The 24,655-nt window shown below is 41.6% G+C and overlaps 1 protein-coding gene across 1 annotated transcript; it reads right to left on the bottom strand.

Moving 5' to 3' along the window:
• Positions 1–4,199: 4,199 nt before the first annotated feature.
• On the bottom strand, positions 4,200–20,390 carry LOC124606938 (trypsin alpha-3-like). Its single transcript, XM_047139054.1, has 2 exons — positions 20,001–20,390; positions 4,200–6,293 (listed from the first exon to the last, which is right to left on the bottom strand). Exons 1-2 carry the CDS (start codon positions 20,367–20,369, stop codon positions 5,925–5,927), a joined length of 738 nt encoding a protein of 245 aa, XP_046995010.1. The 5' UTR covers positions 20,370–20,390; the 3' UTR covers positions 4,200–5,924.
• Positions 20,391–24,655: the final 4,265 nt, after the last annotated feature.

Below are 24,655 nucleotides of genomic sequence, written 5' to 3'. Positions count from 1 at the left end.
ACGAGCAATATACTTAAAATTTAAATCGAGCAGTTCACACACCGATTCATAACGATGAGTCCACTGAATACCATACGACGAAACCAGTTTCTGCTCCATATGAAACAAAAACAAATGTGGAATATTTACCCCATCCAATATGGACGAGAGGAAAAATTAAGCAAAATACGAAAAATACATTGAAAATACAATTCGAAGAGTGCAATATACACAAAAAGGTCGTAATCAGAAACATAATATCCACTTGGTAACAGCCACGCGGAGGAAATTCCAGTAGTAGGTTTTACAAGTAGCTACGCTTTACCGCCACACTACAAGACCTACCCATAAAGTATAAATGAAAAATATTATCATTTAGTAGCCGGATTTCGCAAAGCAAGAGTACAGATTATCCATATTTTCCCGAATCCGAACTTCTCTGCCAGGCTATTCGGAGCGCTACTGTCGGTTTCTGTTTCCGTACCGTAACATGGGACCTGCGCTTGTGACATGTTGGTGTCCCTGTGACAAATTTCGTTCGCTCGATGTCCGGTAGTTGCCACGCGCAATGCGCGGAGGCGCGGCTGCCTGCAGTAGGCGCCCGAGCCAACTGACCGGAGTGCGGGTCCCATAAAAGGCTGCGGAGGGAGGCATTACACTTGCCGACTGCTGGGCCGAGCCAGTGCATTCGGCGGAATGCTCGGCCAATGTGGTAACTGCAGCCTGTGCTCGGCCCAACAATGGGCAAGCGATCTTGCCAAAACAATGCACAGACAGGTATTCCACTTTCTCACCCGAGTAAGTACCTCGTCCTCGGCCGATGTAGCCTCGGCGGTCTGCTCGCTGTTTATCCTGTCGGTGTGGCCTGTCGTGTCAGTGCAATGAAGTCTGATGTGAGCGTTCTTTTATGATACATTTCTAAATTGTTAGAAAAATGTCTGAGTTATCCAGTGAAACGACGTTAAAATTTTCTTTTCGGCCGGGCCGAGAGCGTAGACTACGTCATAATATAACATTTTATAATGAATTATTCTAGGCAAACTGCAAATCGTTTAAATATAGTTCTTCTTCCTTGCTTGGGCTGTAGCGCCACTCTCAAGTAAGAAGCCTCTATTCATCAGCGAGTAAACTGTCGACTGTCTATTTATTGCTAGACTATTATAAGTCACTTAATTTCCACTCAATTAAAATTTTTTCGTGAAATACTTTTGATAGCCAGACTGACAGTTTATCAACGAGAATAAACTATCAGTGCACATTTCAAAAGTATTTCAAGAAAAAACTCTACACAAACAAAAACTGCGTGATTTATAACAGTCTAGCAATAAATAGACAATCGTCAGTTGTCTCTCTGATGCAATATGGACCTGTATTCCAAATAGATGTTTACTTGAAAATGACGCCATAGGCGAATTAGCTTACAGTAAGGAAGAAGCACTAGTAATTCAACTATTTGCAGCTTGCCTGGAATAATTCATTATAAAATGACGTTAAAATTTCTCTAAGAGTACGAAACACGTGAATATTTGTGAGACTTCAGATCGGATATGTAGAAAGATTGCAACATAATGGACGCTGCTCATCTAAATATGTTGAAGCAATAAATTTACCCGTATTTGGTGCGCTGAATGTAAAAAATGAAATTAAAAATCTGTGATCCACATGTAAGCACGAAAAGAGAAAAGTCGCAAGATTCTGAAAGGATCAGTTGAAGCATTTAGTATGAAATGGTTGAAGGAACTGGAAGCTGCCATGACCATTGGCGAAGAGAGAAATATATAATAATGTAAGTCACATTATTTATTACATATACTACTACTTGAAGTAGGTGCATAATTTTGGTTATGGCAATATTTACTTTTGTATTTATTTACGCTTATAGACTTCAGCCATACTGTTCTGCCAAGGCGCTGCTCCAGAGTTTCTGGAACAGTCGCCAAATCTGTCTCTAAGCCGTATTGCTTGTTTGGTATATAATTTGCCTCATTATTATTATTGATATTTGGCAGTTGGTTGTTACAAACTTGTCTCCAAGAAGGAGATATTATTACACTTGCACCCACATCCCCACTGTCTCAGCTGCCCTGTGGAAGATATTTTTTCGTACTCATCATTCTCAACTAATTATACAATGCACTGTCTCAGCTGCCCTATGGAAGATATTTTTTCGTACTCGTCATTCTCAACTAACTATGCAGTGCACAGGAAGTACAAATAATTTTAACAGTTACTTCTGCACTAGTCATTATAGCCTTTTGAGATGTACTACATGTAATTGATAAAGTTTGAACTGGTTTCCTACTAATTTTTGGGCACTTGACTATTGATTAGTAAAAATCCCTTACTGAGAAGTTAAAGGTTAATGTGAATAGGGCTTTAACAAATATGTAATCGATGGAAAAGCATCACCTTTCATCACCAACTAGAACCCACGATTTGGCAACGAATCATTCTGAAAAGAATCCCTTAGGCTGCGGCTAAGATATTTTTCCACAGTATCCTTTCTACCACGAGTGGTAGGGTCACAACATTTAAAGGAGAATCTCTGACAACTTCAGAAGGTAGGAGAGAGCTCATGGCACAAGAGAAACTTTGATTACGGGTCATGAGTTGTGCTTGAATAACTCAGTCGGTAAAGTACTTGAACACGAAAGTCAACGTCTCCAGGTCTGAGTCCCGGTTGGACACACAAAGTTTCAAATCGTTTTCCACTTTCTCATTCGTTAAAGAGTCCTTCCATCTTAAACAACACTGATATAATGGAAGCAGTGTACATATCAAGCAGCACAACGCTACTGCAGCAAAACGCTACTGTGGGCCTTGTGTTTCCAAAAGTTCCTTCCACAATTTGGAGGTGCTTGATGTGTAACATTTTTTTATCTCAATTCTACTAATGCATACAGGGAAATTTCATCTTGTGTTTGAGCCAGTTTTCACCACTTTCCACTCTTCACAATTAGATGGCATGTCTAATATAAAATAATTTTCCTTATTTTTTGAAATTTTAGTTTATCAGTATTATTAACACACTTACATCTTAATATTAATAAATTCTCATTCTTTTTATGTTGCAGATTAATGATGGCCAAGTGATAGTAATGAAGGTCCACCAACAGCATCAGCACAAGTCAACAGAGAAACTTGTTCGTTCTTTCCAAACACTAAAAAACGAAACTAAACAAAGGCTTGTAAATGCCATGAAGGATATGAAACATTTACAGCCAGCAGTTTGTGACAATGAGGATAATGTAGAAACTTCTGATCCATTTGGCAATAATGTTGCCAAATAGTTAAAAATGTTGTCAGAATGTGCACTTATGACAGGAACTACAACCAAAATCTTCTGACGGATTTTAGTCTTCAGGATTTCCTTGAAAACAAGCAATATTCCGGATCAAGACTCGCCTACAGCACCCAATACGAATCGCCAAGTGAACCACTGCAGCAATTACCACAATGTACGCGAGGATAGGTTAAAAATTAATGCACACACGCTTGTAGAACAGGACAAAAAAAAATAAAAAAAAATAGGAAGATGGACAAAAAGTACATTAACAAAGAGTTGTTAAGCATCAAAATCATACATCTATTTTTCAACATAGTCAACTTTAAGACTAACGTATTTTGATTTACAGTATCCTGGTAGGTACGGGAAAGTTACAACACAGTTTAACACTCTCTTCAATTTTTCATGCACCTCCAAGGAATATCAACGACTCGAACATAATATACTGCACTAATGTAAAAACTGGCTAACTCTTTTCGAAATAGTTTGTTGTTCAGTTGGTTGAATGTCATAGTCTGGACTGGATATCAGCCTCACATAATGGCTAATCACTTGTCTGATGTAAAGTCAGCATTTAATAAATTCCGATTGTAACGCCAAGTTACTGGAATACTGATTTAATTGACACTGGCATTGAATTAAGATTTAAGAAGGTTCCACCTAATCGGGAGTTCGACGATTCCTACAAAGCAGATTTGTATTTTATTCGAAATATACACATTGACCGAACTTTGGCAAGTTCCTGTTTAAGGTAAGCACTACACATATAAGAACTGCCTTTCAAAGACAGCACTCTGATTTTCGAGAACACTCAAGCATATATTTGCATCTTGTAATGTACAATATCATTGCAGCAAATGCAGTACGTAGAGTAAAAGAAATAATCCTCATAACACAATTATTCACAAATTTTCTCTGACCTCATGGCTAGGAATCGCAAAGTAACTGAATGAAGGAAACTTAGAATTACCGTCACTGGAGTTGGATTTTGCTCGGGGTGCATACCGATCAGGATGGAGATCGTTGCAATTCATGTAGTTTTCATTGTTAATCGAATTTTCGATTACAGTTTTGTGGTTACAGATGGTACAAGAAACGATCATTATCCGACAGCACTTCCGAAAACTAATCGATAAAACGTACTAGTATGTACAAGGCTGCAAATGGTGCAAGTACTCAGCGAACGTGCAAGATTTATTTGCCTCACCACCGATTGCAGCGAATTTACTTCTGTCCACCAGTAACAAAGCTGTAGCGCCGAGGCACGAATTATAAATTTGAAAAACATAGTTTACGATGTGTTTGTTTTATCTGGTTTATGTATAGGATCCAGAATGAAACGTGGAAGGAACATTGTAAGGTCGCGTAGGAACCGTAGCGCTGATGAGCTTTGAGGCAATAATTCAGCAATATGTACTTTTTTTTATATATACAGTTTGAAGATAACGTGCAATAAAATTTTATTTTAGTAATACAAGCACTAGCTTTCCTTTTACGAATAATTAGTGTCTGAAAACTCAAATAAAGTGACTGGACCACTAACTACTTAGGCTGCGTATATGCTGAAACTGACTGCATGAACAGGTTTCTCTCAGTATTATTTTCCCTGCACGGAAGAGTAACACAACAGCAGTTCCAGAGTTTTATTAACGTTCGGGTTCTTGGCAGACAGAACAGACATTTACTCCCTTTCGGAAGCACGACTTATACAGGTTGTAAAACTAACAGTCGGTTACTAAGGAATGCATTAAAAGCAAAATGGATCACATTATGAACTTCTGAAATTAGTCTTCTCAACAGAAACATGTTTCGCAAATCACTAGGAGTATGGTATACAGTAAAACGTCGTGATACAACATGTAGCGAATAACTGATCAGAGTTTTGCTTAGGGTGGAAGCTGGAAACCCGAAAGTGCATATTTAAGTGGATTAAATGTTGAAGTCTGCGTGGTGACTTTGAAGAATGTGGTGGAACATGGCAGAGAAACCTACTGTAAAGCTATTGAGCTTAAATTTAGAGGAAAGAAAGTAAAACAAGATATCAAATGATACACTAAGTAAATTTTCAGTAAGCGTAATTTAAACGAATTTTAGTTAATAGACTTCATCAATTAGCGGGATACGTCGTTTGTTGCAAGGGGTGATCAACAAAAGATGTGTTACCAGTGTAAAGCAACCATTCACTGTCTAGAATAGTGTAACGCATGATCGTAACATGTAGAAAAAAAAAAAACAGTTATGGCGATGTGTAAGACATAAAAATGGGGGATACTGAAGTAGAACTACGACGAATATATTCTTCAAACGTTCCAAAACAATTTTGGGTCCATATTCATTTCTTTCCAGTCCTACAGAATCTTGCGGACGTAGTCGCCAACAGCAATTTTCGGTTCGATACAGGTTACAGCCAATTATCCTCTACAAAGTGAGCATTGCAAATGCGAGGTGTCGACAGCACGGAACCCGTAGCGTAAGCCACACGTGCTTTATGTGTAAAAACCACCTTTTTGTGGCTTGCCTACAGCAATCTCAGCATCGATGCCACTCCAAGTCACGTAACTCCCTACATGTTTATTGTGGACACACTGAAGACCATATTCGTAATATGGAAGTACGCCTGGTGCTCGAAAGCGACTGCCATGTGGACCGCATTGCACAGTTACTTGATGCGGGCTTTTTGGGTGATCCACTTGCGTAGCGAAACCACGTCCGCATAGACGCCCGGATAGCCAGGTCGCGCGCAGCCCTTGCCGAAGGAGACGACTCCGACGAGTTTCTTGCCGTGGACGAGGGGGCCGCCGCTGTCGCCCTGGCACGAGTCCTTGCCGCCAGCGGGCACCCCGGCGCACATCATGACGTTCGTCAGCCCCACGCTGGGGTAACACATCCGGCACTTGTACACGGATACCACCTTCACAGTGGTGGCGAGCAGGAAGTTCGATGTGCTGCCCCCCTCCGACGTCGCCCCCCACCCAGACACCAGCACTGAAGCACCCTCCTGCGGACGGGAGGTCGCCAAACGCACTATCTGTAAGAAAAACAGGAAGTCAGCAACAGCAGAAAATTAAGTTTGAGGCATTTAGTGTGTTTCACCAAGTAAATGTTCCACAGCATTACTTTTTCATTATAACACATTTCTCAGTTAAAACCTCATTCTGAAAAGCTCTTGTCAATAGTTGACCGTTTATTTCCATCTAAGAAACTGCTACCTTTGCTTAAAATGCTACTGCGTGGAAATGAGGTTTAGCGCGTTTTTCAATGTGTTTACTGATTGGTTCTAATCTAACCCTACCTGGACGAGCTAAGAGACAGTATGGAAATTATAAGCATAAATACACTATGTGATAAAAAGTATCTGGGCACCTGGCAGAAAATGACTTACAATTTCGTGGCGTCCTCCATCGGTTGCGCTGAAATTCAATACGGTGTTGGCCCCCCTTAGCCTTGATCGCAGCTTCCACTCTCACAGGCATACATACTATCAGGTGCTGGAGGGTTTCTTGGAGAATGGCAGCCTAGTCTTCACAGAGTGCTGGATTGAGGAGAGGTGAGGCCTGTGACGAAGTCGGCGTTCCAAAATGGTTCAAATGGCTCTGAGCACTATGGGACTTAACATCTATGGTCATCAGTCCCCTAGAACTTAGAACTACTTAAACCTAACTAACCTAAGGACAGCACACAACACCCTGTCATCACGAGGCAGAGAAAATCCCTGACCCCGCCGGGAATCGAACCCGGGAAGGCGTTCCAAAACATCCCAAAGGTGTTCTATAGGATTCATGTCAGGACTCTGTGCAGGCCAGTCCATTACAGGGATGTTATTGTCGTATAACCACTCCGCCACAGGAAGTGCATATGAACAGGTGCTCGATCGTGTTGAAAGATGCAATCGCCATCCCTGAATTGCTCTTCAACAGTGGAAAGGGGGAAGGTGCATAAAACATCAATGTAGGCCTGCTGCTGTGATAGCGCCACGAAAAACAACAAGGAGTGCAAGCTCCCTCCATGAAAAACACGACCACACCATAACACCATCGCCTCCGAATTTTACTGTTGGAACACGCTGACAGATGACGTTCACCGGGCATTCGCCATACCCACACCCTGCCATCGGATCGCCACATTGTGTACCGTGATTAGTCACTCCACACAACGTTTTTCCACTGTTCAATCGTCAATTGTTTACGCTCCTTACACCACGGTAGGCATCGTTTGGCATTTAACAGGGTGATGTGTGGCTTATGAGCAGCTGCTTGACCATAAAGCCAAGTTTTATCACCTCCTACCTAATTGTCGTGGTACTTGCAGTGGATCCTGATGCAGTTTGTAATTTCTTTGTGATGGTCTGGATAGGTGTCTGCCTTTTACACATTACAACACTCTTAAACTGTTGGCGGTCTCTGTCAGTCAACTGTCGAGGTCAGCCTGTACGCTGTTCTGCTGTATGTGTCCTTTCAAGTTTCCACTTCACTATCACATCAGAAACAGTGGACCTACGGATGCTTAGGACTATGGATATCTCGTGTACAGACGTATGACACAAGTGACACCCAATCACTTGACCACGTTCGAAGTCCATGAGTTCCACGGAGCGCCCCATTCTGCTCTCTCACGATGTCTAATAACTACTGAGTTCGTTGATATGGAGTACCTGGCAGGAGGTGGCAGCACAATGCACCTACTATGAAAAACGTATGTTTTTGGGGGTGTCCGGATACTTCTGATCAGATAGTGTATTAAACAGTGGGGGGTAGAGACTATGTTATTCGTTGACAACGTATTCCATCTGTAGTTCACCAAAAAGGAGGTAATTAGATGTAACATTACAGTGCCTGTATTGTTTAGAAGTGTTGGTCCGGACAAACATGCACTGAATCGCACTTCTTAACAAGACAGTCACTTCAATATCGCATTTATCTGCCGTTACCAGGTAGTGACTTTCAGATAAAATGAAATGTCCTCCCATTGCACGGAAATTACATAGTGCGTGATACACATGTAGGGAATAGCTGATCAGCGTTTTGCTTAGGGTGGAAGCTGGAAACCTAAAAGTGCATATTTAAATGGATTAAATGTTGAAGCCTGCGTGGTAACTTTGAAGAATGCGCTGGAACATGGTAGAGAAACAACCGTAAAGCTACTGAGCTTAAATTTAGAGGAAAGAAAGTAAAACAAGATGTCAAATGATACACTAAGTAAACTAAATTTTTCCGTAAGCGTAATTTAAACGAATTTTAGTTGATAGACTTTATCAATTAGCGGGATACGTCGTTTGTTGCAAGGGGGCGATCAACAAAAGTTGTGTTACCAGTACAAAGCAACCATTCACTGTCTTGAATAGCGTAACGCATTATCGTAAGTTGTAGAGAAAAACAAACAAACAAACAGTTATGGCGATGTGTAAAACATAGAAGTGAGGGATACTAAAGTAGAACGCATCAACGACGATATGAAAGTTTGTGACTGACTGTGAGTCGTACAGAGAAAACAAAGCGGCTAAGGTGAACGTTCGCGTAAAACAGGAAATCCGGGTTATAGTCCTGGTCCGGCACAAATTTTCACTGTCGTCATTCCGTTATACAGCCGACGGTTGTACATATTCGCATTCATATATTGCATGTAACACAGACATGTAACGGAGTATTACAGAAGCAATAAAATGAATTATAATTAAAAGTCTAAATGTGGAGCACAGCCATACTGTAATGTTAATTGTTCGTGTCGTAAAGGAAACTCAACAAGTATTGCGTTAACAAGGGACAGCAATGGTCTCCTCAGCATATAATTTTTCCTGCGAGAGTTTGATCGGAGGTTCCCAATGTGGCACGTATCCGGACGTCTCTAGTTAACAATGTAGGAAACGGCTAGAGCAAGTGCTGTGGGTAATAGAAAAAACGCTGACCACGAAGCGTCACGCACGCGCCTCCTTTCTTGCAAGCCACTATAACTGGTAAACACATAATGAAAGCCGCAGCCAAGCACGAGAGAACTGCTTAAAGTCGAAGGCTGCCTTGCAAGGCGGAAACTAAAAATGTTCTGCAACACCCTACGTGTCAGTCCTGTAGATGGCGTGCAGATGAAAGGTAATGCCGTCATCAAACTGAAGGTTGGCGTCAAATCTATAGTTCTTTACTAGGCACAGTGCTGTTGGAAATGGTTGCCAATTTCTTTTCTCCGACCTTTGAAGTGACTTACCTAACCACTTAGAAGAGGACGTGCTGTTTAATGTGGACACCAAAAATGGTGGAAATGACATTTATCATTTGAAAGAATCGATTAGACAGATAAAAATCTTACGACTACCAGGAATCGAAACTCGAACGTTTGGATTCGTTGTCTGTCACTCAACCACTGTACCATCAAATCTGTCAAATAACTTTCCCTATCTGAGTCGGACGGGATGAAAATGTAATAAGATTTTCGTCGGATTATAGAGTAATAAAATAAATTTCTGTAAGTTTTTGGGGCTTTGAACTTCATACTATTGAGTATTATAGGCGATTTTTTTTTCGTTCCTGACCACATCTGGGGAGCGTTCGTATTCTTTCTATGGGAAAGTGAATACAGTTTGAATAAGTTTTGTAGGGAAAGCTATTGTGCTTCGTTTGTTTACTGGTTCGTTGGAATGGAATGGCATCGGCTGTACGAATATATCTTACAGGAGGGTAGTTGTACTTGGCTTTTAAGTAGAAGTCATTCCAAGTCTACAGAAAGGAGTAGTACCTTTGAAGTCTTCCAATAATCTGTTGTAGGATCTTTATACCATGGCCTGAAGTTTTCTTTTCCTCCGTTTCTCTTCAGAAATAAAGCTTGGCAAGTGCACTACATTTCATGTCGGCATTCCATAGTAGGGCGTGGGTACCACTTTCTGGGGCCTGACGGCGGTGAAATTGATTGAAATCATTCTATAGCGTTGCCAAACAGTACTATTCTCCGTTCCACTACGACCTCATCGAATATCGGACCAGCTCTGCGACTGGATTCAAGGCTTCCTTGGAGATAGAACACAAGTCACTCTTAACGGAACAAAGTCGACACTTGAAAAGATAATATCCATGGTACCCCAAGAAAATGTGATAGGCCCGTTACTGTTTACAGTGTATATGAATGATTAAGTAGAAAGCATCAGAAGCTTTTTAAGACTGTTCACAGATAATGTGGTTGTCTGTAAGAAAGCAGCAATGCCAGAAAACAGTGCTTCGCTAGTATTAGTCTTCGTCGTAGAAAAGAGGAATTTTGTTAAAATTCAGTAAAGGCGCGGTTGGGCGATGAAGTCGGGGGCCGCTGGCGGTGTGTAGTGATAGTCGGCAGCTAGTAGGCCAGACAGAGTAAACATGACGCGGAGCTGTGTTGGCGTTATTGCACGCACGATGTGTTTTGAGTGGTGCAACAACGAGGCAGGAATCCTTTTTAAATCCTTTTCAATTTCGAAAATAAAGTATTTTCAACTTTTTAACATTTGAAATTTCAAACATTTGAAAATGTGACTTTTTTTCTATGTAAATTGAAGCAAAACAAAATGAACATGAATGGTAGTGTTGAAAATCTAGCAAGTGAACTTAACAGTTATAGTAATGGCTGTACACAAATGTATACTAAATTAACAGAGCTGAAAAGAAACATATCTTAGAATATTACAAAAGCTATTTTGAACTAAATATAGTGAAAAAGTTTTATTACTCTTCCAGATCATCATACTAAAATCTTTTCAGAAGATGAAGATAAATTACTGGAAATCATTAGATTAAATTTTATTTATCGAGGTAAAAAACAAAATCTAGATTAATCAGCTCATGTTACTGAATTTGAATAAATCTTAGAATTTTTGTATTTTTTAAATTTTGGTTTTTGAATACTGAAGTTAATTTTAAAAAATTATTTTTTAGTAAAATGAAAATTTCGTTCATGGATATAGATAAATTTTTAAATGGGGAAAGGACAAAGCTAAAATCTTTATTTATATTAGGACATTTGATAAAAAATGTTCTCTTTGTTCCAGAAATGGCATGCATATATTACCATGACTTGTCAGCAGGTTCCGTTGGAGGGGCTGGTGGCATGAGGCATTCTGTCACCACAGTTTCTTGAGAGTTACAAGCCCTTGTACACTGTTAGCAATGGTACTGTCGAATGAGCCTACCATAAGCACCTATTGTAGGGTATTTCACAGATACTACCGAGAGCTTCTGTTCCAGCTAACAAAGAACAAGGTCCTCAGAGACAAAGTAACAGCTCTAATTGGACATGGATGGAGCTGGAAATCAATCATTTCAGAATTCCTCTTACATTATTTCGGAAAACATAGAACTGTGTGTTTGTCCAGAGATCTGAGTCAAGTTCCTCTCAAAGGTATCTAGTAATTTAAGCACAGCACCGTCGAGAGCCGATATTAATCTATAGGGTGATTCAAAAAGAATACCACAACTTTAGGAATTTAAAACTCTGCAACGACAAAAGGCAGAGCTAAGTACTATCTGTCGGCGAATTAAGGGAGCTATAAAGTTTCATTTAGTTGTACATTTGTTCGCTTGAGGCGCTGTTGACTAGGCGTCAGCGTCAGTTGATGCTAAGATGGCGATCGCTCAACAGAAAGCTTTTTGTGTTATTGAGTACGGCAGAAGTGAATCGACGACAGTTGTTCAGCGTGCATTTCGAACGAAGTATGGTGTTAAACCTCCTGATAGGTGGTGTATTAAACGTTGGTATAAACAGTTTACAGAGAATGGGTGTTTGTGCAAAGGGAAAAGTTCTGGACGGCCGAGAACGAGTGATGAAAAAGTAGCACGCATCCAGCAAGCATTTGTTCGCAGCCCAGGAAAATCGACTCGCAGAGCTAGCAGAGAGCTGCAAATTCCACAATCAACTGTATGGAGAGTCCTACGAAAAAGGTTAGTTATGAAACCTTATCGTCTGAAATTGGTTCAAGCACTGTCTGCAGCTGATAAGATTAAAAGAATCGATTTCTAAGATTTTATCCTTGCTCAAATGGAAACAGATGAATCTTTCGTTTCAAAGATTGTGTTTAGTGATGAAGCAACTTTCCACACTAACGGGAAAGTCAACCGTCACAATGTCTGTATATGGGGCACTGAGAATCCGCGGGAAACAACTCAGTATGAACGTGACTCGCCTAAGGTGAACGTTTTCTGTGCCATTTCAGCCAATAAAGTTTTTGGTCCCTTTTTCTTCGAAGGTGCTACTGTAACTGGACTACAGTATCTGGAGATGTTAGAGAATTGGCTGTTCCCTCAGCTCGAACAAGAAGCACAACAATTCATATTTCAGCAGGATGTAGGGCCACCACATTGGCACTTATCTGTCCGTAACTACCTGAACGTCAACTACCCGAGGCGATGGATCGGCCGCCAGGCAGCCCGTGACAGAGCACGTCATCACTGGCCTCCAAGAAGCCCTGATCTTACCCCCTGCGATTTTTTCTTATGGGGGTATGTTAAGGATATGGTGTTTCGGCCACCTCTCCCAGCCACCATTAATGATTTGAAACGAGAAATAACAGCAGCTATCCAAACTGTTACGCCTGATATGCTACAGAGAGTGTGGAACGAGTTGGAGTATCGGGTTGATATTGCTCGTGTGTCTGGAGGGGGCCATATTGAACATCTCTGAACTTGTTTTTGAGTGAAAAAAAAACCTTTTTAAGTACTCTTTGTAATGATGTATAACAGAAGGTTATATTATGTTTCTTTCATTAAATACACATTTTTAAAGTTGTGGTATTCTTTTTGAATCACCCTGTATTTTCACTGTTCCACTTTTCATCATGACAGGAGTCGACGAAGCTACCATTGGTCTATAAAGCAGTTCGATTCTTCATGCAGTGATGAGTCACAGCACGTGATACCTCCCCCTGTCTAACCTAGTGGTTGGTCTCCACAAATGTTCAAATGTGTTCGTGAATTCCTAAGCGACGAAACTGCTGAGGTCATCAGTGTCTATACTTACACACTACTTAAACTAACTTATGCTAACGACACACACACCCATACCCGAGGGAGCACTCGAACCTCCGGCGGAAGGGGCTGTGCAATCCCTGACATGGTGCCTGTAATGGTACTTGAATTACGTAACCATTACGGCACCTCATCTGAACCTCTCGATACCAGTAATATCCTACTGTGTTTCTGTAAAGTAGTTTACATATTTCAAAGACAACATTCAGATTTGATTTCATTAATGTAGAGGTACTTTGATACATCGATATGTTTGTATTGCAATGATATTATTCTTATGCGTATTCTTTCTTTTGTCACTATGATCTTTGACGTACTTGTAACTCTGATTTTTGGGCGCGTAAGCGATTATTAGTTAGTGAGAGTAGGACCTTGAAAAAGTCATGTCTTGGACGTCATGTGGAGAAGACGCATATTGTAGTCAGCTTATAAAATGTGAACTTTAACAGTGAGGAAGATGTTTTCAAGTATGTTTTGTATTGTGAAGTGATGTTTTGTGTGTTACGTGATATTGCAGCAAAAGTAATAAAAAGGAAGTGTAACTTATATTCGGAGTGCTGATTACTTTTTTACATCACCATTGTCCTGCAAAAGTGTAATCTTCAAGAATGGTTTGTGAAACACATCTATAAAACTTTTGAATATAGCAGAATAAAACCTAGGCCTCTTTGCATCCGAGCTTGGAATCATCACCACCTAGATTTTCGACGATTGAGCCATCATTTTACAACGAGACCAGCGTGGGAAACATTTAGTTTATTCATTATTACGTGAAATGTCTTTATTAACTGTGCTCTAATGACACCTGCCACATAATAACTTTGTTGTTGCCCGAAAATGCAGTATTTAGCAGCGTGAGCAACACTACAATCATTATTAAATTTTGACCTTTGTTGTGGTAGGGTTGTTAGACGCCTCAAACCACGTGGTCACTCGCGCAGTTGCGTCCACAATCAGCATTGCGTTTTTCTTTTGTAATTGCATTCAGCCACTCCATCAAACAGACAGTTTACTAGTACCCTTTTATAAATACACATTCATTTTAATTTTCTAATGTATCAGCACAACTCTTTTGTTTGCAATCTTCACAGAAATTTGTAATCTTGCCAGTGTAAAATATACATTGATCACCCAGAACATTATGACCAGCTAAGTAAAAGCCGGTATGACCACATCTATCACGGACGCATCGTAGCATGGAAGAATGAGGCCTTGGTAGGTCGCAGGAGAGAGCTAGCGCCATATCTGCACACACTAGTCTCCTAGTTGCCGTTAATTCCAGGGAGAGGGCGATGAGCTATGAACCACGTTGAGTCACATTGCAGATGTGTTCGATAGGTTTCAGATATGGCGGGTTTGGTAGCCAGCACAGCAACTGAAACTCGTCACTGTGTTCCTCAAAACCATCACATCCAGCCCTTGTGACATGGCGCATTATCTTGTTGAAAAATGCCACTGCCGCTGGGAAACATGATCGTCATGAAGGAGTGTATGTGATCTGCAAGCAATGTACGATACTCCTTGGCCGTCATGGTGCCTTGCACGAGCCCCAATGGACCTATGGATGTCCATGTGAATATTCTGCAAAGCACAGTGGAGCCGTCGCCGGCTTGATTCGGTTCTGCAGTGCAGGTGTCAACGAGCTGTTCCCTTGGAAGACGACCAACTCGCGCGCTCCCATCGGCACGATGAAGAAGGTATTGGGAATCAGTAGGCCACGCAAAGCCCTGCCACTACGCCAATGTCTAGTACCGATGGTTACATGGCCACTTCTGTTATAGATGTCGTGGTGTGGTGTTAACATTGACACATACATGGATCGTCGGCCAGAGGCCCATTTTAGGCGTTTTCGGAGCACTGTGTGTTCACACACACTTTCACTCTTCCCAGCATTAAAGTCTGATATTAGTCCTGCCACAGTTCGCGTCCTGTCCTGTTTTACCAGTCTGCCCACTCTATGACATCTGACATCTGTAATAAGGGGTGGCAGCACAACCCCATGACGTATGGACGTGGTTTTAACTTGGTTTCGCCTCATGTTGAAGACACTCACAAACAGCACTCCTCGAATATCCGAGAAGTCGTACAGTATCCGAAATGCTAGTGCCGAGCCTCCGGCTCATCACAGTCTGCCACGCATAGCCAGCACGCTCACGGATACTGGAGGCATGATGCGTGTGTCTAACTAGCAATCATTCCTCGCCAGGTGAAGCTGCTATCGCCTGGACGGATATACATCGATAGTGTATGGCGGCGGTCATAACGTTCTGGCTGGTCAGTGTGCACACAGTAACGCCATTCACGCCTGGGAGGCACCACAATCTTCGTTGTCGACAGAAACTTCGGTGGCTGGTAATTATTAGTTTTGACCAATAAAAAACAGAATGCAGGTCTCAGTGAAACATTTGATGGAATAGCATCTTCTCACACTCTGGTAACACTTTAAAATCGGGTGTTTCGGTAGGCCCTTTCCACAATGAAAGGACAAAGCATTTTGTATTAAAAAAAAAAAAGAGGCGGATCGATTGGATTACAGTGCTTAAATATTCGAGCTGAACCCCAAATTTCATCTTTAGAGAGAAGGTAGAGTGTCAGGAAAAATAAGAATGATTGGATGGGCGCTCTGAGGGTACCGTACAAACTTAAGATGTATACAGACAATTCATCCATTTCGGTAATCAAGAATCTCGACGATTTTTGCCTGTCATCGACATTTATACTGGCAAGGTATCAATCCCAGGGATTCCAAACGTTTGAGAACGTTTCTATTTCAAGCTTGAAGTCAGACAATAAATGAAAAAACGAATATTTTTTTCATGTGATATGATTACAAATCCACAGTTTTCAAATTTTTTCGTTTTGTTGTACAGTTCAACTTTCATTCTTGGCAAATTTTGATTCTAGATAAACGTGAAGTACCCTATAGTTTTTGATGAGTGAGTTTGCGAGTATCAAAATATGTGGTAATAATGGCTGTATCTTTTGATTGCATCGAGTTAAAAGCTTACGTTTTCTACACCGGCAAGAGACTGTTGAGCTTAGCATGTGGCACAAATTTCAGCTTGATACGTCTTAACAGTCGGAACAGACAGAAAACAAAGTGATCTTATAAAGATTCAGCTTTTACCGCTTGAGGAACGGAACCCTAAAAACAAAACTGAAATATAAAATATGCTATCAGACAGTGGTAACTGTAAACCTGACTTGAGAAAGTAAACTGACTTCGTCTCCAGTGTATCAGGACACAGCGGAATAACTTGGCACTTAGTGTTCCGGTGGAAGGCGCCTTGGCAGCAGGATGGACGTATCAGCTGCCAGGGAAGCACCTACGGCACTGGTCGCAACATTATCTGGTGTGCATCTCCTTTCAAATGACGAGAACAAGTCGAGCTCACGGTCTTTCACAGACACGAACAAAACACTGCATGCGGAGTGCTAGCTTTCTCACGTGTTTGCCACTTCTGGATGAATGTTACGTGTTTCATGAGGCGGTAGGAGACCCACGTAGGAGTTGAAGGTTTATGAAATACGCACGCAAGTTTCAGAGGAAGGAGGGTACGCCAATCTGACCTCCCTGTCTCGCACACAATGCAGAATCAGCTTTCCTTTCTGTTGGGGTTGACACACAGACAGGCTTCGTCAAGGAGGAACTTAGAGACGCCTCCAGTAGTCATACTTAAAAGCGAAAATCGAGGGACTTGTGATGCTACCAGTTGACATGATCACAACAACATTAATAGCTGCAGTAATGCGACGTAAAAGGGAAACAGAATTCTATCACTGCGGGAAACTGGAGTGCAATCGTCGCTGGAGGTAGGGAATAGAAAATAACTGAACGGTTCAGCCTTGACAAACGAAACGTCATGGGAATCAGATCAATAGAGCCCTTTAGTTGGCACAAGTTAGCCGACAAGAACATCTCGAGATCGAGCAACACGTCGAAGATAGCAAGTGATCAATAAATATTTAACTTTGAATATACTTACCTGACACAAAGTTTTCGGAGTCGAGTTAAGGACTTCATCAGTTACCCAGGAGCTGACATTTATAGTAAGCTTTACCTAATACCACTGAACTACCTTCTTTTTCTTCCTCTTCTTCTGTTTCCTTTTCCAAAAGAAGGCGTAACTTCCTCTCTTCAGCAGCCTTCTTCATCTCCATTTGTGAAGAACATCCTATCTCACTGATTATGTTTTTCTTTAAACGGGATGTTCTCGGTCGTCTTCTCGTTTTCTTCCCAACGATCTTGCTCTCGAAAATATTGTATATAAGAATATGATGTCTAATTAAGGGTGCAGTCAGTTTTGCTTTCTGTTGACCTATTACGAGTGCATTCAGTAATTCTTTCTTTTCTTCAATTTCTTGTAGAATTATCTCATTCGTATTTTGTGTAATTGGCCTTCACAACCATATTTCCGTAACTTCGGGGCGAGCATTCTCCTGCTTTGCTAACATTTAGGTGTCACGGCATTATGTGAGAACACTACATGTGGTGGTCTTTACAGACATTATCTTAGCGTGGAACCAGATGTGCTTATTAAATAGAATTCATATTCTAGAAGGCGCTCTTGGGCGGTGCCATTCTTCTCTTGTTTTCCTTGAGACGTGTATTGTTTTCCTGCATATTACTACAGAGGTAGCGAAGTGCCAACTAAAAGTAAAGAAGTTTAAGAGGAAGCAGCTGAACTATTGGAACCTAAAAAAGCTGAAGGAATGAAACACGCAGCCTGACCACGTGACGAATACAGAAGGAAAGTTCAAGGTGGCACTAGCGTCAAAGATCAAACTGAATGGCCTTGAAAGAGCCGTGTTAAATACAACATAAAATGTTCTAGGACTGGAAAAAAACATAAAAAGAAGCAGCTACAGGTAATAGATGATACAATGGAATTCGTAAAGAAACAAATAAAACGAAAAATGTCGAAAGTCTACATGAATGTAGGAAAATTAGGGGACAATAGATAGTCAACAGAAGTGACGCGCTAACGAAAAAATTAAAATAATATACCATAGACATCGTACACAGATAATAATCAACCATTGTATGAGGAACAGAACAAGAAGCACATCGAATAGAGATGATAAAAGTAAACTGGTAACAGAAGCAGAAAATAGGTAAGAAGATGGAAACAGTACTTGAAGAGGCTTCGTAACTGCACAGAAAAAGTTTGACGGATTGAAAATGAGGACACAGTTTAAGAAGATTATAGGCGAGATTCAACACTTATTTCTGAATTTCGAGACATTTTGCACGATCTATGAAGGAATAAATGCTCAGATACAGATGACATGACTGTTCAGTTTTTGCGAACATGAGCCAAAGAGCGGAACAAGAACTGTCCAAGCTCATGGTGAAATGTTTCAAAATTTGAAAGTTAAATCAGGTTTTTAAAAGGACATAATTTTTGCGCATCCAAAGAACTAAACTGCGAGGGGATGTAAAAGTGCGGTACAGCCAGCACAGTATCATATTCATCAGCAATGTGACAGTACCTGGTAAAATAAAATTTAAAAGAAAGAAAGAAGGGAAATCAAAAATAGATTAGGAGAAGACTAGTTTCGTTTTAGCAGTGCGTTCCAAGCAGAGAGTTGCCACTGAGTTTCTTTTGCTGGGAAACCACAGCATGACAGATATTCGTAGACGCTCCCGGAATGTGTACAGAGGCCCGGCACGCTGAGTCCTAGTGAGAAGTGTCTGTCATGATCACGAAAAGGTCGCGCAAAACTGTCCGATGTTTCGCGTGCCGGCCGCCCGCACGCAGCTGTGACTCCTGCAGTGCTGGAACGTGCGGTCAGTCTAATTCGAGGTGATCGGCGGATCACCGCCAAACACTTCGCTGCACAATCGGACGTCTCTGTGGGCAGTAGTGACACAGGCGTCCATCAGCTGGGGTATTCTAGCATGTGCCGGCCGGGGGGCCGGGCGGTTCTAGGCGCTACAGTCTGGCACCGCGCGACCGCTACGGTCGCAGGTTCGAATCCTGCCTCGGGCATGGATGTGTGTGATGTCCTTAGGTTAGGTTTAAGTAGTTCTACGTTCTAGGGGCTGATGACCTCAGAAGTTGAGTCCCATAGTGCTCAGAGCCATTTGAACTCTAGCATGTGCGCCCGCTGGGTTCCTGGCTATCTAACAAAAGGACATAAAGGGCAACGAAGGACCGCCTGTGCTGAATTGCTTGCGCGTTACGAGACTGATCGTGGCATATTTTGCCAAATGTCGTCACAGGCGATGAAACATGAGTTCACCGCTTCGAACCGTAAACAAAACGGCAATCCACGGCGTGGCGTCACACTATCTCTCCTCCGAAGAAAAAGTTCAAAGCGCCACCCTCGGTCGGTAAAGTCATGGCGACGCTCTTCTAGGATTCGGAAGTGGTTATTCTTTCTGATGTCTTGCCTCATAGTGCGACGATCAAGTCTGAAGCGTATTCTCTTACCCTCAGGAAATTAAAGAAATGACTTCACCGCGTTCATCAGCACAAAAATGGAAACGAATTTCTCCTTCTGCATGACAGCGTAAGGCGTCAGACAAGTCTTCTCTCACAAAATTTTATTGAAAGGTTCTTCCTCGTCCACTCTATAGCTCGGATCTCCCACCTTCCGACTTCCATGTGCTTGGCCCAATGGGGTTGGTTGAAGGGGAAGTTATTGATGCAGCAAATGTGAGAAATGGATGTTTTTCCTCCTGTGAGTGAAGGTTATCTATCCAACTGTTTACCATTCTAATCGATAAGCTATACACAGGTAATTCTGTAACCCCATACCTTGACTTTCTCTCCCAGCTGAAACTCTCCTCGTATTTTCAAGACCGCCACGTCACAGTCGTACGCCAGCACGTTGTACTTCTCGTGTATCGTTTTCCTTACGACAGAGTATAGTTGGCCTTGTTCCAAGTTGGCGGTGCCGGCGCGAATCTGGTAACTGTATGTCACAAAGATGCAGTGGGCTGCGGTGAGCACCCATGACTTGCTGATGATGGAACCACCACAGTAGTGACTGCCTCCTTTCTGGACGGACACCTGCCACGGGACCTCTTCGATCGACACGTTGGTGCCGCCGACGATGCGCGGGACCTGAGCTGATGTCGACGCCGCGCCGATGAGCGCCAGAACCGCCACTAGAGGCGCCAGCATCGCGTCGACTCCTGCGCGGCCCTCTTGGCTGCCACCGTAGAATGTCAACTGAGCCCAAGCAGACCCTCCGCTATCTCTTCCCGTCCTGCAGCCACTACTGTATGGATTAATGCTTTCAGGCTAAGGAACACGTGGCTTCATAGCTGATATTATTACTGCAGTAAAGAAGGGGAACTGCACATAACTTCTGGTGCTTGGGGTCCACATTCAAAACGAATTTTTGAGAACATAATCGTTCCACCATTGACATTATACTCACTGGCGAAAGCCAGTTGCGTAGTCTGCTTTCTTAAGGGGACTAGTACGTGAATATGTGTCAAAAAATCGATTTTTTATTTTTTGTCCAAAAAATTCTGTACCGAAGAGAGAGGAATTTAAATATTTCTACACACGTGATGAAGCCCAAAAGTTACTCATACAGCTGTGATAAAAACAGAATTCTGCTCTCACTTTCCTGTTTTTTGTGACTTTTTAGTCTCTAATGGCTTAGTGACACAAGATTATTAGACACGTAGTAACATGGTAGGACTGAAAACTCAAATGAGTGTTTTAATAACTGTATACGGGAACAGATACCAAAATCTTTTCTGGCAGGACTAACTACCTTGAAAATAGATGTGCTGGTGTAACATTTTTGGCCTTAAAGCCATCAAATTCAGCAACAAGAAGGTCCTCTTAGAACAGTTGAGAAGACAGCAGTGGAAAGATGACTTAATGTGTTCTGAGGAAACGGTGACAGATGGTGTATTTTGTGCGTGTATCGTGAGGAAGATAACCTAAATTATGGTTCTCCTCCGCAATTAGTGGCTGCTGCGTTCGGAGGTAGCGCGCCAAAATGATAAACTTATGTTATTAACATTAGAAAAACTAAACAATGAATTTACTTACATTTCATATAAAAGCATCTCTCAGTAGCATGCTATCATTCCATTATACCTAAAGCGTCAATTACCAGGAGAATAATAAACAAATTGTAGACGAGAAGTCAGACGAAGCATTTCGATCTTCGGATCGCGCCTAAATAGGATGGCGGGCGAAGTGCTTCGGCTCTAAAATCAGAGTCTCGGCGGAATGACATATGTGCCATCGTTGGTATCAATTATGGCTTAATTAACAATCCCTGGTTTGTAATTAAAAGAGCTGGTTCAGCAGTCTCGGAGGACAGACAAATAGTCTGCCGCGGTCGGTATCAATCATTAATTAATTAGCAATGTCTGGTTTAAAAATGTGATAGCTTGATCGGTAGACTCGGAGGACAGATATGATGTCGGCCGCGGTCGATAGTGGTTAAGAACTTAATCAGGAATCTTTGGTATTTGGATGTGTAATTGAGAACTGGTTTCATAGTAATTACGCAAACATGCAGTTCGTTATTCTGTTCATTTTCTGCGAAAGTGTGAAGCATGGAAATTACTTGGGGTACGTAAAATGGACTATAATCGTCCAGTTTCTCGTATTCTGCTAATAAAAAGCGAGTAGCACACCGTTTAAACAAACCAATTCAAAATTTAATTATTTTTATAATACCAGTTCCTCATAAATAGTTTAGGAGACTATTCCAAGCAGAGAAAACAGTGTTGGAAGCCACCAAAGAAGCAAGTATATAAAACCTGAAAAAGAAAATGGAGGGAAAACAACACCTGAAACAAGATGAATATCGACCTGGGATGCGTTAGTGTTATGCATGGCAGGCGGAGACACAAAATTTACCTTGAATTTCCAGGAAGTTCATTCTTTTTTGATTTTCTAGTGCACGTTGGTTAAAAACTATTAAAGATAGATGGTTGAAATTTTGTTTGTCTTAAAACATATTTAACTAAAAAGTAGACAATTCTTACGACTTAAATTTGAAAATTAAAGAGTGTTATAAAGAAAAACCATGAATTAATTACTGAAATTTTTGATAATCATTATTAAAACAGCAGCATCTTTGTTAGAAGTCAGCTTTAAACATAATAGTGTACCTAACTTCCAGGAAAAATAAGCTTCTACTCTATTCTTACTTCCAGATATATGTACCTATGCTATACAAATTAATTTACATGCTTTATTTGACTTGGAACACAAAATACATTTCAGAAAAAAGTGTGAGACCAAAAGCTATGACTCATACACGAAATTGCTCCCAAAAGATCTGTTAAAGGATGATAAACATTACACGAGCTTACCACTCTTATTCCTCGGGCTACACTATTTAGAGAAGTGACAAATTTTTCAAGAATTCCCCCTTGTCTTCATGAACCAGACCTGTTGAGATGGTTAAGAATTTGCCTAACCTTCTGCTGAACCAAGGTGACTAGAAAAGAGACAAAGTCAAGCCACCTGGATCTAGAACAGTTCAACGATCGTAATTCACAGACTATTTCAAAATATATTGCAAACGTCAATATTTTCAAATAAACGTTGGCCTACCTGCTTCTTATTTAGACATTCTGAAAGACTGAAACCAGTTTCCTTTATTTGATAATTGTGCAGTCTGGACTGTATTACAAAAGGAAGTCCTAAAGAAGGCCAAGTCTTATGTAGAGGTTTTATTCTACAGCTGCTGTATAGCTCCCTTTGTAATAAAATGACTGCAGAGTTTTGCTCCACTACAGCAGAACATTTCTTACTATGCGTATTTTCATTTAAAGAGCATCATCAGTGAGCGTGGGTATAACGAAGCAGGGTCTTTTTTTTTTCTTCATGTGATTTCTAAATTCAACTGTTGAGTGTATGATTGAATCTATCTATAACGACCCGTTTGTTTCAGATTTGTCAGCGCGACGGCATCACTAATGTAAGTGTCGAAAGATGTGTCGATCAAAAGAAAGTCAGTAAGGGTAGGCCGATGGGTGCACATGGTCCCGTTGGTTAACTAATGAGACCAAATTGTTCTGTGGTTACTTTACACTGAATTTCTGCTCCTATAAGCGAAATATTGAAGAATTAAAATGAATCCGTGAAAAGATGATGATGTATTCGAGCATCCCTGAGACGTGGGTCAATAAAAGCGTACCACAAGGGTGGAAAATACGTACTTTAAATTGACAACATTAATTATTACTGAAAAGGACATAGTGTTTACAGGGAGTCTTGAATTTTTATGCTGACGAATCTGAAATAGGCGAGAAATCCACCGATGTACACATATCACCAAAAGCCATCAACTGCAGTCAGTGCTTTCTTATGAACTCCCCCACATGGAATCGAATTAGTTGTACCCCTCTGTTTGAGCACTAAAATACAACTTTAGCCCTTTAGTTGATAATACAACTTGGTAAGTCTAATCCTCTCTCGTGTTCCTGGACTTCTGGACTTTCCAACTGATTTACTACCGTAAATGGAACGTATCCGTTAGAGCTTGAGGACATCGCCCAAATTACAGCTGCCTTCAGTCGTTGTTATAACGTTCAGCGGTGCGATTTATGGTAGCTGCAACACCGTTGGAACTATACACTGAGACGACAAATGTGATGGGAGAGGAATATGCACGTATACAGATGGTGACAGCACCGCGTACGCAAGGTATAAAAGAGTAGCGAATTAGTGGAGCTGACATTTGTGCTCAGACGATTCAGGCGAAAATGTTTCCGACGTGATTATGACCGAACGACGGGACTTATCGGATTCTGAGCGCGGAAAAGTAGTTGGAGCTAGATGCGTGGGACATTCCATTTCAGTATTCCGAGATCCACAGCTCAAGAGGGTCCCGAGAAAACCAAATGTCAGGCATCACCTCTCACCAAGGACAACGCAGTGGCCGACAGTCTTCACTTAACAACCGAGAGCAACGACGTTTGCGTAGAGCTGCACCACTACCACCAATAATATTAGAAATCAATGTGGGACGTCCGATGAACGTGTTTATGGTCTATGGCAGCAGAAGATGGACGGGAGTGCCTTTGCTAACAGCACAATCGCCTGCAGCGCCTCTCCAGGGGCGGACCCTACGAAGCCGTAGACCCAAGTTGTCAAGAAGGCACTGTACAGGCTGGTGGCTGCTGTGGGCTGTGTTTACATGGAACGCACTGTGCCTCTGGTCCAACTGAGCCGAACACTGCCTGGGGACAGGTAGTGTTCGGCTACTTGAAGACCATTTGCAACCACTCGTGGACTTGATGTTCCCACACAAGATGAAATTTTTATGGATAACAATGCGTCACGTCACTGGGCCACGGTTGTTCGCAACTGGCTTGAAGAACATTCTGGACAATTTGAGCAAATGGTTTGGCCACCCAGATTGCCCGACATGAATCCCACGGAACATTTATGGGACGTAATCGAGAGGTCAGTTCATGCACAGA

The sequence above is a fragment of the Schistocerca americana genome, chromosome 3 (assembly GCF_021461395.2).
Source record: "Schistocerca americana isolate TAMUIC-IGC-003095 chromosome 3, iqSchAmer2.1, whole genome shotgun sequence".
In the NCBI taxonomy this organism is placed as follows: domain Eukaryota; kingdom Metazoa; phylum Arthropoda; class Insecta; order Orthoptera; family Acrididae; genus Schistocerca; species Schistocerca americana.
The sequence above is the reverse complement of the archived record's forward strand: the minus strand, read 5'-3'. Positions and strand labels throughout refer to the sequence as shown.

What these genes read in the sequence shown, in the direction of transcription:
- LOC124606938 (XM_047139054.1), bottom strand. Translation starts at nt 20,369, where the DNA reads ATGCTGGCGCCTCTAGTGGCGGTTCTGGCGCTCATCGGCGCGGCGTCG. An exon ending in AGCTGGGAGAGAAAGTCAAG is followed by an intron (nt 6,294 to 20,000) that starts GTATGGGGTTAC and finishes TTTTTCTTACAG; the next exon opens with ATAGTGCGTTTGGCGACCTC.